This window comes from Oryx dammah, unplaced genomic scaffold (assembly GCF_014754425.2).
Source record: "Oryx dammah isolate SB20612 unplaced genomic scaffold, SCBI_Odam_1.1 HiC_scaffold_3, whole genome shotgun sequence".
NCBI classification, from domain to species: domain Eukaryota; kingdom Metazoa; phylum Chordata; class Mammalia; order Artiodactyla; family Bovidae; genus Oryx; species Oryx dammah.
Window position 1 is genome coordinate 93,497,409 of NW_024070187.1, and position 14,040 is coordinate 93,511,448.

At 38.0% G+C, this 14,040-nt stretch overlaps 1 protein-coding gene across 1 annotated transcript in view; it reads right to left on the bottom strand.

Moving 5' to 3' along the window:
- Positions 1-6,204: 6,204 nt before the first annotated feature.
- ANTXR2 (ANTXR cell adhesion molecule 2) overlaps positions 6,205-14,040 on the bottom strand; it is a 181,661-nt gene continuing 173,825 nt past the window's right edge. The window contains exon 17 of the mRNA XM_040237178.1: positions 6,205-12,653. Within this exon, the coding sequence (XP_040093112.1) occupies positions 12,615-12,653 (39 nt within the window). The 3' untranslated portion in view covers positions 6,205-12,614. The remainder of the gene's footprint in view (positions 12,654-14,040) is intronic.

Genomic DNA, 14,040 nt, shown 5'->3' on the forward strand with positions numbered 1-14,040 from the left:
CATCTCTTATGTCTCCTGCATTGCCAGGCAGGTTCTTTACCACTAGCACCACCTGGGAAATCCAGTCCTTTGGTATGCATGGGGAATTGGTACTAGAGTATTCTACCCGCCATGGATACGAAACTCCTTCTTATATAATGACATAGTATTGTCATTGACCCTCCATATCTGCACTTCTGCATCTGCAAATTCAACCAGTGAGAACCTGTGGATACGGAGAGCCAATTATACTGACATCAGCTAATCATGCCTAGACAGCATATTACAAAGCAGAGACATTACTTTGCCAACAAAGGCCCATCTAGTCAAAGCTATGTTTTTTCCAGTAGTCATATACAGATGTGAGAGTTGGACTATAAAGAAAGTTGAGTGCCAAAGAATTGATGCTTTTGAATTGTGGTGTTGGAGAAGACTCTTGAGAGTCCCTTGGACTGCAAGGAGATCAAACCAGTCCATCCTAAAGGAAATCAGTCCTGAATATTCATTGGAAGGACTGATGCTGAAGCTGAAACTCCAATACTTTGGAGTATTGGATCCCTCCAATACCTGATGCTGGGAAAGACTGACGGGAGGAGGAGAAGGGGACGACAGAGAATGAGATGGTTGGATGGCATCACTGGCACAATGGACATGAGTTTGAGTAAACTCCAGGAGTTGCTAATGGACAAGGTGGCCTGGCATGCTACAGTCCATGGGGTTGCAAAGAGATCTGAGCAACTGAACTGAACTGAATGTGAGGGTAAGGCTGAAGCATTCAGATGGGCAATGAGAGACTTGGGTAGAGGGCAGACCCCAGAGCTCTAGGCATAGGAGTGAGACACCCTGGAAAGGCAGGGGGTGCAGGGAAGGGCAAAGTACTGTAACAAAATTACTCAAAACAGTACTCATTTGAATCTTTAAAAGTAACAGAAAAAAACAGAAGTGTGTATGGCTAGTTCTAACCTTAAACACACAGTATCTGCTTAAAACTAAGGGGCAATATGTCTTAATTGAAATAGTAGAAGATAAATGTTTCCATAATTCAAAGGAGTTTTGAATTATGATAAACTCAGAAATGCAATATCTAGACAGTGCACAATGATGTGATACTTGAGATGAGATACTGAATTATCTACAAGACTTCCTTTCCTTTATGGTCTCCTCTGCAATCTGTGATTGCGTCAAAATGTCATTCTGATCATACAAACTGCTTTCCTGCTTTTGACTTTCAAACCTGGGTTGAATGGCTTCTTTTCATCCTGAAGATAACAGTCAAAAACAGTGAACACGGTTCTGTGCTTTCTGCTTTCTTTCTTTTTGATTGGTCTTAAATTAATTTTTATTGGCATATAGTTGCTTTACAATGTTGTGTTAGTTTCTACTGTGAACGAATGAGTAATCATTAAAAAGAATCAGCCATGCATATACATATATCCCCTTCCTTTTGGACTTTCTTCCCATTCAGGTCACCAGAGTGCATTAATTAGAGTTCCCTGTATAATATGGCATTTAAAGTGAAGCAACTGGCAAAGGATTAATCTCCAAAATATACAAGCAGCTCATGCAGCTCAATATTAAAAAAACAAACATCCCAATCAAAAATTGGGCAGAAGACCTAAATAGACATTGCTCCAAAGAAGACACACAGATGGTCAACAAATACATGAAAAGATGCTCAACATTGCTCATCATTAGAGAAATGAAAATCTGATTTCTATCTAAGTCATCCTGCTTCATCTTTTCCCACTCTTCCTGGCTCTCTATTCGTAATTCCTAACTCTCCATCCTCAAAAATAGCCTTAGTTTTTATTACTTCTGGGGCACACTTGTCCACTGTCTATAAGATTCTTCTTTCCTCCTGCCTTTGTGTCTTTATCCTTCAAAGTTTCTGCGTCTTTCAATTTTCCCCTGAAACCCTAGACCAAAGCTCACACACATTCAAAACGCCTGTCCCACTTGTTACCTAATTACTTAAGGTGTTGTTTTTTTTTCCTCCACCAGAGTGTGGGCTTAACTTATTCCTTACTAATTATTCCTAACTTACTTATTCCTTAACTTATTCCCTACTAATCTGCATATTGCTTATCCCTCATTTGTTGCTCATGTTGGCATTAGAATGTCAACATATTTTTGTTCTTTGCCTCTAGTGATCTTTCAATACTTTCAGTATGACAGCAAAAAGTATTACAGGAACTAAATCTAGGTTAACTTTGGGGCTTATGCCAGATCGATCAGGTAAACACTCCGGAGGCAACAAAAACCTGCTCATATACTTCTCAGCCTCATGTGAAGTTTATCATCTGGCAGGAATCTTCCAAGAATTTATCCCCTGGCATTTTTCCTTTTATGAGAGAAATCTCAAGTAAAATATGAAGCCACAAAATGAGGACAAATGGAATTCCTCAAAAAACAAAACCACTCATGTGATGACAAGATCTAAATAATTTGGGCAGGCAAAGATCTAATGTAGAAAGTTGCAGGATTGGCATATATATACCACCATGTATAAAGTAGATAGCCAGTGAGAAGCTGCTGTATAGCACAAGGAGAAAAGCTGCTGTATAGCACAAGGAGAGAAGCTTCTATACAGAGAAGCTGCTGTATAGCACAAGGAGCTCAGCTCAGGGCTCTGTGATGAACTAGAGGGGTGTGATGCATGGGTGGGAGGGAACTTCAAGAAGGAGAGGATATATGTAAACATATAGCTGATTCACTTCATGGTACAGCAGAAACTAACACAACATTGTGAAGTAATTACACTCCAAAAAAAAAATAAATAAACTCTGATAGACAGAGTGCCTGAAGTATGGATGGAGGTTCGTGGCACTGTATTGTAGTCAGGGATCAAGACCATCCCCAAGAAAAAGAAATGCAAAAAAGCAAAATGGCTGTCTGAGGTGGCCTTACAAATAGCTGGGAAAAGAAGAGAGGTGAAAAGTAAAAGAGAAAAGGAAAGATATACCCATTTGAATGCTGAGTTCTAAAGAATAGCAAGGAGATACAAGAAAGCCTTCTTCAGTGATCAGTGCAAAGAAGTAGAGGAAAACAATAGAATGGGAAACACTAGAGATCTCTTCAAGAAAATTAGAGATGCAAGGGAACATTTCACGCAAAGATGGGCACGATAAAGGATGGAAATTATATGGATCTAACAGAAGCAGAAGATATTAAGAAGAGGTGGCAAGAATACATGGAAGAAATGTACAAAAAAGATCTTCATGACCCAGATAATCACGATGCTGTGATCATTTACCTAGAGCCAGACACCCTGGAATGTGAAGTCAAGTAGGCCTTAGGAAGCATCACTATGAACAAAGCTAGTAGAAGTGATGGAATCCCAGTTGAGCTATTTCAAATCCTAAAAGATGATGCTGTGAAAGTGCTGCACTCAATATTCCAGCAAATTTGGAAAACTCAGCAGTGGCCACAGGACTGGAAAAGGTCAGTTTTCACTCAATCCCAAAGAAAGGCAATGCCAAAGAATGTTCAAACTACCACATAATTGCACTCATTTCATACACTTGTAAAGTAATGCTCAAAACTCTCCAAGACAGGCTTCAACAGTTTGTAAATGGTGAACTTCCAGACATTCAAGCTGGTTTTAGAAAAGGCAGAGGAACCAAAGAACAAATTGCCAACATCTGTTGGATCATCACAAAAGCAAGAGAGTTCCAGAAAAATATTGACTACTGCTTTATTGACTATGCCAGAGCCTTTGACTCTGTGGATCACAACAAACTGTGGAAAATTCTTCAAGAGATGAGAATACCAGACCACCTGATCTGTATCTTGAGAAATCTGTTTGCAGGTCAGGAAGCAACAGTCAGAACCGGACATGGAACAACAGACTGGGTCCAAATCGGGAAAGGAATACATCAAGGCTGTATATTGTCATCCTGCTTATTTAACTTATATGTAGAGTACATCATGAGAAATGCTGGACTGGATAAAGCACAGGTTGGAATCAAGATTGTCGAGAGAAATATCAATTACCTCAGATATGCAGAAGACACCACCATTATGGCAGAAAGCAAAGAAGAACTAAAAAGCCTCTTGATGAAAGTGAAAGAGGAGAGTAAAAAAGTTGGCTTAAAGCTCAACATTCAGAAAACCAAGATCATGGCATCCGGTCCCATCACTTCATGGCAAATAGATAGGGAAACAGTGGAAATAGTGACAGACTTTATTTTGGGGGGCTCCAAAATCACAGCAGATGGTGACTGCAGCAATGAAATTAAAAGATGCTTACTCCTTGGAAGAAAAGTTATGACCAACCTAGATAGCATATTAAAAAGCAGACACATTACTTTGCCAACAAAGGTCCATCTAGTCAATGCTATGGTTTTTCCAGTAGTCATGAATGGATGGTGAGAGATGGACTCCAAAGAAAGCTGACTGCCCAAGAATTCATCCTTTTGAACTGTGGTGTTGGATAAGACTCTTGAGAGTCCCTTGGACTGCAAGGAGATCCAACTAGTCCATCTTTAAGCAAATCAGTCCTGAATATTCATTGGAAGGAGTGATACTGAAACTGAAACTCCAATACTGTGGCCACCTGATTCTAAGAACTGACTCATTGGAAAAGACCCTGATGCTGGGAAAGGTTGAAGGTGGGAGAAGGGGGTGACAGAGGATGAGATGGTTGGATGGCATCACCAACTCAATGGACCTGAGTTTGAGTAAACTCCAGGAGTTTACTCCGGATGGACAGGGAAGACTGGAGTGCTGTAGTCCATGGGGTTGCAAAGAGTTGGACATGACTGAGCAAATGAACTGAACTGGACTGGACTGAAAAACAAAATGTAAAAAAAAAAAAACACCAAAGTTAAAGTTAACTTTTATATTTTCTTATGGTGTCAGATAGAAGGAAATTATTTACAAAAGGAAAAATATAAACTTTATGGTATGTTGAATAACAGCCTCCCAAGGTGTCCATGGGAATGGCTACCCACTCCAGTATTCTTGCCTGGAGAATCCCACAGACAGAGGAGCCTGGTAGGCTACAGTCCAAGGGGTTGGAAGAAGTAGAACAGGACTGAGCAACAGAGCACAGAGCACAAAGCACAGAGCACAAGGTGTCCATGGCCAATCCCAGAACCCGTGATTGTTACCTTATATGGCAAAAGGAACTCTGCAGATGTGACTATGTTAAGGATTTTGAGACAACAAAGTTATCTGGATATCCAGGTGAGTCCCATGTAATCACAGTAGGCCTTTTAAAAAGGAAGGAGACTAGAGACAAGAGGTGATGACTGAAGCAGAGGCTGAAGTGATTTACTTTGAAAATGAAAGAAGGGTCCACCATCCAAGGAATACAGGTAGCCACTCGAAGCTGAAAAGGGCAAGGAAACAGCCTCCAAAAGGAACTAACCCCAATCCAACCTTAATTTTTTAGTTCAATGAATCTGATTTTGGACTTCTGACCTCCAGACCAGTCAGAGAATAAGTCTGTGTTCTTTTAAGCCACTGAGTTTGTGGTAATTTTTGACAGCAGCATTAGAAAACTAATATAAACCTTCTCTTCTCAATTGAATTGATACTAAAAGTGTCTTTTTCAAAGTTAGAAGTTATAAACACATGCAGACTTTGGATTGAGAATTATTGGACTGATTTTTAAAGAGGTTGAGGGGAGTATTTTTAAAAGCAGTCAGGAGCTTCCCTGGTACCTCAGTGGTGAAGAACCTGCCTGCTAATTCAGGAGACCCAGGTTCTGTCCCTGGTCCAGGAAGTTCCTGTATGCTGAGAAGCAAATAAGCCCATGCACCACAACTGAGCCTCTGTTCTGCAGCCTGGGCACCGCAACGAATGAGCCCACGTACCCCAGCTACTGAAGTCCGCATGCTCTAGAACCCATGCTCCAGAACAGGAGAAGCCTCTGTAATGAGAAGCCCTTGCACTAGAGAGTAGAGAGTAGCCCCCTCTTGCCACAACGAGAGCAAAGCCCATGCAGCAACCCAGCACAGCCAAAAATAAACAAAAATCAGAGTCATCCCTTCCATTTTATTCATGATTATGAAAAAATAATTTGAGGAGTATACTATTATTCTTCCACCAGATCAATAGATTCAATGGTTCTGAAATCACTCATAAATTGGCCTTTATCATTTTGAATTAGAATTTTAAAAACCATGGCTACCACTACAGCATTTTAGTGCTTTCTGGGAATGACAGGAATACAGAGACACTGAGTATTTTCAATGCCAACATAATTTTCTTTTGTTTTTACTGCTGTGTCTTACTATTTTTCATATCAGAAAAAGTACATTGACTATTCCAAGTCATCACTTAATCTTGATATCCTTTATAAAGATTATTCTAAATCTTTTCAAATTTTCTATAATATCCAGCACCCTCGGAAGAGCCCCAAGACTTTAATTGCAGAAGCCCTGGAACTTTCTCCCATTTTTTTAAACATTAAGAATTTATTGAAGATTTTTTACACTTGAACATATTGTTTAAAATATAATCTTTCTTTCCATGTGACAGCCTCACACAAACAAAGTATTTAAAGAAGATGAAGGTCTGTCATTGCTCTGTTTAATTAACAAGAGACTTTTAGAATTAGAGAATGTTAAAAAAAGAATGCAGAAGAAAACAGTGTGATAATGATAATCGTTTCATTTCACATCAGAATTTCAACTCGTAAAAATTCTATTTACAGGTGTCATCTGCTCAAACTAGTCAATCTTCTTTCATAATGTGAGCTTTTTCTTTCCCTAGTTACTTATGCAAATCAGATGGTAGAGTACAAAATCATGCGGAGAGGTTTAGATTTGCTTCTAATTCAGTACATGATGTAACAACTTCCTTTTTCTATCATCTATGACTTTGAAAGCTCCCAGATCCTTTGTTTTGCATCTAAATTATTTAAAATCACCTGTTAGTACATAAAGGCAATGCATATCTTTTTAATAGTCTACATTCTTGAAAATTAACTCAAGGTTTCTAACCAAACTACTTCAATGTATATTTCAGTAACTTTTCAATTTATTTTGGATTACCCAGTGACATTTATGATCTTGAAAATACAATTCACCTAAGATACAAATAACTTTATAGTAATTAGGAGACAATGTTAAGGGTCTGTACATGCTGTTCTAAGTTGCTTCAGTTGTGTCTGAAGCTTTGCGACCCTATGGACCATAGCCTGCCAGGGTCCTCTGTCCATGGGGTTCTCCAGCCAAGAATACTGAAATGGATTGTCATGCCTTTCTCCAGGAATCAAACACTCATCTCTTATATTTCCTGCAATAGGCAGGCTGGTTCTTTACCACAAGTCTTCTTTTACTATAACACAGTGGTGACTTTGTAAAAGGTTAGCAATTTTAACACAGCACATATACTCAGCTGTGTTCACATTACTCAAAAAAATGTTTTCCAATGAATACTTGTAATACTTGTTGTGGGACACACAAGCATAGTTATGATCAATTACGATTTTTTTTTCCAATTTTGACTAAGGAAAGAAGAGTTTAACTTTCTGCAGGGTATGAAGTAGCTCAATCATTCAACTATAGCATAAATATCTCCTAACAATTTCTGTTTATATATGCCTTTGAGACACTTGTTAAGACTGTAAAGTCTAAGTGAAACACATGAATACATTTTCCAATATTTTACGCAACTTTTGAGAGGTTTCAGCAGATATAAAGTTTATTATCAGTTGCGTCTTTGACAAACCATAGTTAAAAGAAATTTACTGAGAAATTACTCTATCATAGCTAATTACCAGATTTTGTACTATATATTTCAATGCCTTTTTTATAATCAAATGGCAGTTTACAGAGCTAGTATTACCACATTCTACAAATGAAGCCAGTCATTAAAATATGATATACATAAACACTAAAACATTAAATAGTATGTATATTCATTAAAATGTCAGAGTTGGAAGGAAATTTAGGTATTTCCAGTTCATCCATTTTCACTTTATGGTTGAGAAGCTAATCTGTTCAATTTCATCAAGCTACTTGTGGCTAGATCTAGGTCCAGAACCTCCATCATCTGATTCTTAAGCCAAGACAATTTGTAGTACATTTGGGGCCCCCGGATGGCTCAGCGGTAAAGGATCCACCTGCAAAGAATGAGGATAGGAAATGTGGGTTCGATCTCTGGATCAGAAAGATTTCCTGGACGAGGAAATGGTAAACTTCTCCGGTATTCTTCCCTTGAAAAATCCAATGGATAGAGAAACCTGGTGGACTAGAGTCAGACATGACTGAGCAACTGAGCATGCATGCACTCTGAGTCAATTTCCACCTCTCTCTATGTCTCTCTCTTCCTCCCCTGCTTCATGCACACACACACACACACTTTACCTTAATATAGTTCTTGCAAAGCAATCTGAACAAGCACATTTTAATATAAATTTGCATATTATACTCTGTACTTTCTTATCAGCATTTTCTTTTGGCAGAAGAGCCCCAAAATAAAATGCATAAAAAAACCCAGCACAGAGCTTGCTACACACTATGAGAAAGAAGTTTTTCTATCTTTTGTCAAATTGACTGAATTAGATCCTGCTAAGAGTAGAAATATCCCCAAATTGAAGTGTTCTCTGAAATAAGGCATAGAAATTCACTTGGTAAAATATTAATCTAACTCTGAGTCTAGAGTACATGGCCAAACTCAATCACCTGCAAATAGACAACATGCTCCAGTCTCGCCTGCTTGTTTCTTTACTTAAACATCCAAGAGATGAATCAGAGTTATTCGATGATTCTAGGATAAGTATTTCCTTTCATACTGATGATTCTAAGATAAGTATTTCCTTTCATATTAAAATAATGTATGTATTTTCTCCCAGGCAATACTAACATTTTTCTAGTAGCAACAGAGAAGTGATAAACTTCCTAAAGTAATGTGATGCTGAACAAAATCTAGTAAAAGATAACCATAAGGCTTTGTGATAGAGGAAGTTATAATATTTACAATATTTGTAAATGTTACTCATTTATATTTTACCCTCTTAAAATTGAAAAATAATATATGTAAGCAGTTCAATTTAAAAAGAAAAAACACTGTAGACACCTTCTTGGCTACAATACAGGCTGTTTTAATTTTTAAAATAATCTAATAAAATGCCTCTGAGCAGTAAACAATGGTCAATGATATCTAGATAATAAAGTTAAGTTCACAGAGACACCCAGATCTTGTATCCAGTAAGGATTTATCAGAAAAACAAACACTGAATAATTAATGATTTTAAATGGTTAGAATATAATTCAGGAAAAATATAAGCAAGTCATTTCCTTTCTAACAATTTAAAATGTAGAACACTTAAACCTTATATATTTTTGCCAAAATAGTAATTATCCATAGATGACAGATGCTGCTCCCCACTTAATGGAGGGTCTCAAATTTTACTCTGCATCTCATTGGGAAGGAAATTTAAAAATTTAAAATAGAATTAACTTGGGGAAAGACATCAGTGCTGTAACTCTTAGCACCAAATGTTTCTTCTTGGAGCACCAAATGCTTTAAGGAAAACATTCCAAGTATCAAAGTTTTCAGATAGATAAATATTTATGGATCAAATCCATAAAGAACAGACATTGTTATGAAATATATATAGATGCCTTCAAAACTTTCTTTCCAGGCAGAGTAGACACATAAGTTAGGAGTCATTTCCCACTTAATTGTTTTTGCAACCTTATGCAACACAAATGGATTGTGGATAAAGACTTAAACTGGCTTATTCACAGAAAGTAGATCTTGACTGACATTATGTCCAGAAAATTAAACAGGAACTGTTTCTCAATATAAAACACTATTAAACTTAAAAAAATGGCTTCATTTTAACCTTTTATATTCTTAATTGAAAGGCATAGAGATTTTCAACTTTGTCCTTTTGTGAGAAAACAACACTCCTTAAACAAATTATTCCCAATTTGCTAGTTAGCAAAATCAGAGAAAATCATTAACCTAGATCTAGTTTGTATCTTCAAGTGCAATAAAATTCCATCTGTCTTTGAACTTTATGAATAATACGTTTTTAGTCTGTATATAGACCACTGCCCCATCCTCTTCACTGAAAGTTCTGCATAGTGATATTAGAACCGGAAATCCATTTTCCTTACAATCTACAGAAACCTACTTTGCCACTCAAGGGCAAAGGTCTACTTACATTGCTCAGGTTAAAAAAAAAAAAAAAGTGTCATAGAAATGCTATATGATACTAGACGAATTCAAAGGAACTACCAAAGAAGCAGACTTAGCTTCTGCGTGTAACCGTGATGCTCTTCAATACCATTTAGGGGTGTGCACCGATCAGAAGGGCTTCCCTGATAGTTCAGTGGTAAAGAATCCACCTGCCAATGCAGGAAGCATGGGTTCAATCCCTGGGTCTGGAAGATCCCCTGGAGAAGAAAGTGACAACCCACTCCAGTATTCTGGCCTGGGAAATCCCATAGACAGGGGACGCTGATGGACTACAGTCCATGGGGTCCCAAGAGTTGGACATGACTTAGTGACTAAACAACAACTGATCAGAAATGAAATGCCAAATTAAGAAAACAGCATCTGCCCCAGATGCAAATGTAGAACAATGGTCTACAAGAACTCAATGGGGATGTATGTGGTTTCCAAGTTACACTTGCACACATGGATACTTACTACCAACACTATCATTTGTGAACATAACAGACATTTTGGAACTGGATACAATTCTGTCCCTACAACTAGCCAAGACAATTCAATATTCAACCAAACAAAGCTTGGGTGTATGTGGGCTTAAAGAAAATGGTAGCCAAAGCACAGGTAAAATTTTATTTATGAATATGGAGACACATGACTTTGGATCCAGCCAGCCAGTGACATAAATAAACTTGAGCAAAAGATTCAAGCTAGAGGATATATATGTACGTCTATATATAAAAAATTTGTGTGTCTGAGTAAGGCTTCTTGAAACAGTGCCACAAATCTGAACACCAACCATCAGAATCACTCCCATCCTTTGAAATTTCCATTAAGAGCACAATGGGGGTAATTATATGGGGATGCTCCAAATCGCTGTTTCCATCTTGTGCACTCACATGCCCGCCAAACATGAAATGTTCGCCTTCTCCTTTCCAACATGATGGTTGTTGAACTTATTTTTAGTGTCATTTGATAAGCCTTTGTGCTCGCAGAGAGACATCCCACTGACCCAGCCACTGGTCATTGTCTATACCAGTTCACATCAAAGCAGGCGCGCTTTGTCAGGTTTCCAGTCGAATATCCATTTCGCATCTGAAGTACAGTATCGAAAGTGACTAGATCATTTGAGCTTTTTCTTGCTGCCTCCTCCCTCCCCCACAGTCTTTCCGCTCACGCTAACATAATTTGGCATCGTCGACGTGACACGATGGTGGTTTTTCTAAAAAAAAATTATAATACAGACATTTTCGATGTTTCGAGGTGGTCGACCCTCCTGATATTTTCATTTATAATTTGATGAGAGGAGGTCTTTTTGTTTTTTCTCAACTGAATCACAACCAAGGTAGAGTGCCCCTCAAAAATCCAAGAAATACGCATACAGTAATAGGTCATTCAATGTCAAAAGGCATAAAAAAGATGAGCAAAATCTTCACAGGCTGCTGCTTGCTGTTGCCTTTAATTATATTAATTAAACTTTGAAATTTTCATGCAAAGAGAGTTGCTGGCTTGTGACGCTGAAGAGCCCTTGGAGACTTGGAGGAAGGAAAAAACCCTGAGCGGAAGCTTTGTGGTTACTGCTTCCTTTAAATTAAAAGCAAAACAAACTCCTAGGTATGTTTACAGATATTAATGCTTTATGCACTACTAAGCCCTAAACATAGCAAGAGGGTTAAATCGACCCATCACAGGGACAAGTTCTCAAATCATGAGTCCATTAAACTTCACTCAAGATCTCTGGTTAGAGGCTGTCTTCCTGTGGAATAATGCACTATTAATTTTCTTCTTTTCCCAAGTGCATAATGAAAGGAAGGTGTCTTCAAAAACTAAAGGGCAAAATCTTGCTTGCTACCAATACCTTGAGGCATCCTGTCTACACTTTGTCATGCGTATGCACTTTTCAGTGTTAGAATGACAAGATTTTCCAGTCAGAAGCTTCCCGGAAGGCACACTGCGGGAGGGGTACTTGGAAGGCTTTCATGATCTGACATAGCTATAAGGCAATAGACTCCATTATTTGCTGAGCCTGGTGGGAGATTTCGCACTCTGCCTTTGGCTAACAATCTTGCCATGTAAACACACAAGTGCCATGTTTCCATGTAAAACACTCCTTTCTCCATTCAGGATCCACCACAGCCAATTGTTTTTTTCCTCTCTATTTTGACATCATCTTCACACTTTTGTTTTCACTTTTTCCTCTTCTACACATTCAAGCAGACCTTCTTGTATAAACCACAGCATGTCCATTAATGTTCCTCTTTATTTTCAATGTCCTGAATCATGAGTTACCATTGAGTTTCATCAACTCCCATGTAGATGGCAGAACAAGTATTTGAAAATGTTTGGTGCGAGCAAAGCAGAAGGCAGAGAAAACATTTCCTGACTGAGAGGAATAAAGCTGCTCTTCCAAAAACTTCTGAAATGCACTTTTTTCATTTGGTTGGAAATTGGTGCTGTGAACGTGTGCCATCTTCGTACCTCTTGGCCTTCTTGTTTTCCTTTTACTGAGATGGAACTCGAGAGAAGTTTATGCACCGGCCCTAGGAAAGAAACAAATACTTATTGAAATGCTGAAATAATTATTTAAAAAGCCTGAGAACACCTAGTTTTTCTACTATGATAAAACAAACAATTACCCAAGGTAAGGTCAACATTAAGATGAAACATGGTCATAATTTTTTCCCCCCTGGGTCAAAGCATGATGGTTTATTCAGATCTTTACCATAGCAAGTTCACTGAAACAATGGCATGATAGAATTAGAGTGGGAAAAAAAAAACCAACAACTATGAGAAATAGAACTTTGGTATTGTTATTTAAAGAATAGTATTACTATCCTAGCAATAAAAACATCAAAGCCACAAATTCATATTTTCTATAATGAAATAAAAGTATCCCTTTATGCAAGCTGGTACTTTTAAAGCTGATATAAAATTGGTGCTTCAAAAATGTATACATGAGGACTGCATATAAGAGATTGAGAATAAGAAGTCAGGGAGAAAGGGAGAGATGCCATTTCTTTGTGATTCCATTTTATAATAGGCCTTCACAAGAGACTTATTAGCATTCTTGTCCACTACTCTCAACCATTTCTCACAACTGCATACTACCGTTACATGGTCTCTACATGTAGTGACTCTATTTGCATTCCACATTTCCAAAGAGAGTCTGCCATTCCAGTTCCTTAGCACTTCAATAAAGCTTATAGAGAAACGTTGTTTCATATGTAACTATAAATAATCCAAGAATTAGTTGAAAACAAATTTCCAGTTAGTAATAAAAGACCCCCTTCTTCCCCTCCTTGGTGTGACAGTGCCGATGTCTTGTACTGTCTAAATCATATCCAAATTCCTTAGTCCAAAGCTACCTCATTGCTTTCTACTTTAGCGTTCAGATCATCATCTCATGGAGATTGTCCTATTTCTCTTAATATCTGCTCTCTAACTTCATATTTTACACTGTCTTTTCATTTCCCTCTAAATGTGAAAATACATTTATTTCAGGTGTACAACCTTTGTACATGGTATATTAAAAAGGAAACAAGATTTTGGTCTGTTTTCCTCTCAAAAATCACTGTACAACAAGTTGGCAATTTCAGAAATCAATGAAGAAATACTAAAGCAAGGTAGTTTACATTTGCTCTTGCCTATGGTTTTTCCAGTGGTCATGTAAGGATGTGAGAGTTGGACTGTGAAGAAAGCTGAGCGCCGAAGAATTGACGCTTTTGGACTGTGGTGTTGGAGAAGACTCTTGAGAGTCCCTTGGACTGCAAGGAGATCCAACCAGTCCACTCTGAAGGAGATCAGCCCTGGGTGTTCTTTGGAAGGAATGATGCTGAAGCTGAAACTCCAATACTTTGGCCACCTCATGTGAAGAGTTGACTCATTGGAAAAGGGAGGGATTGGGGGGAGGCTGAAAAGGGGACGACA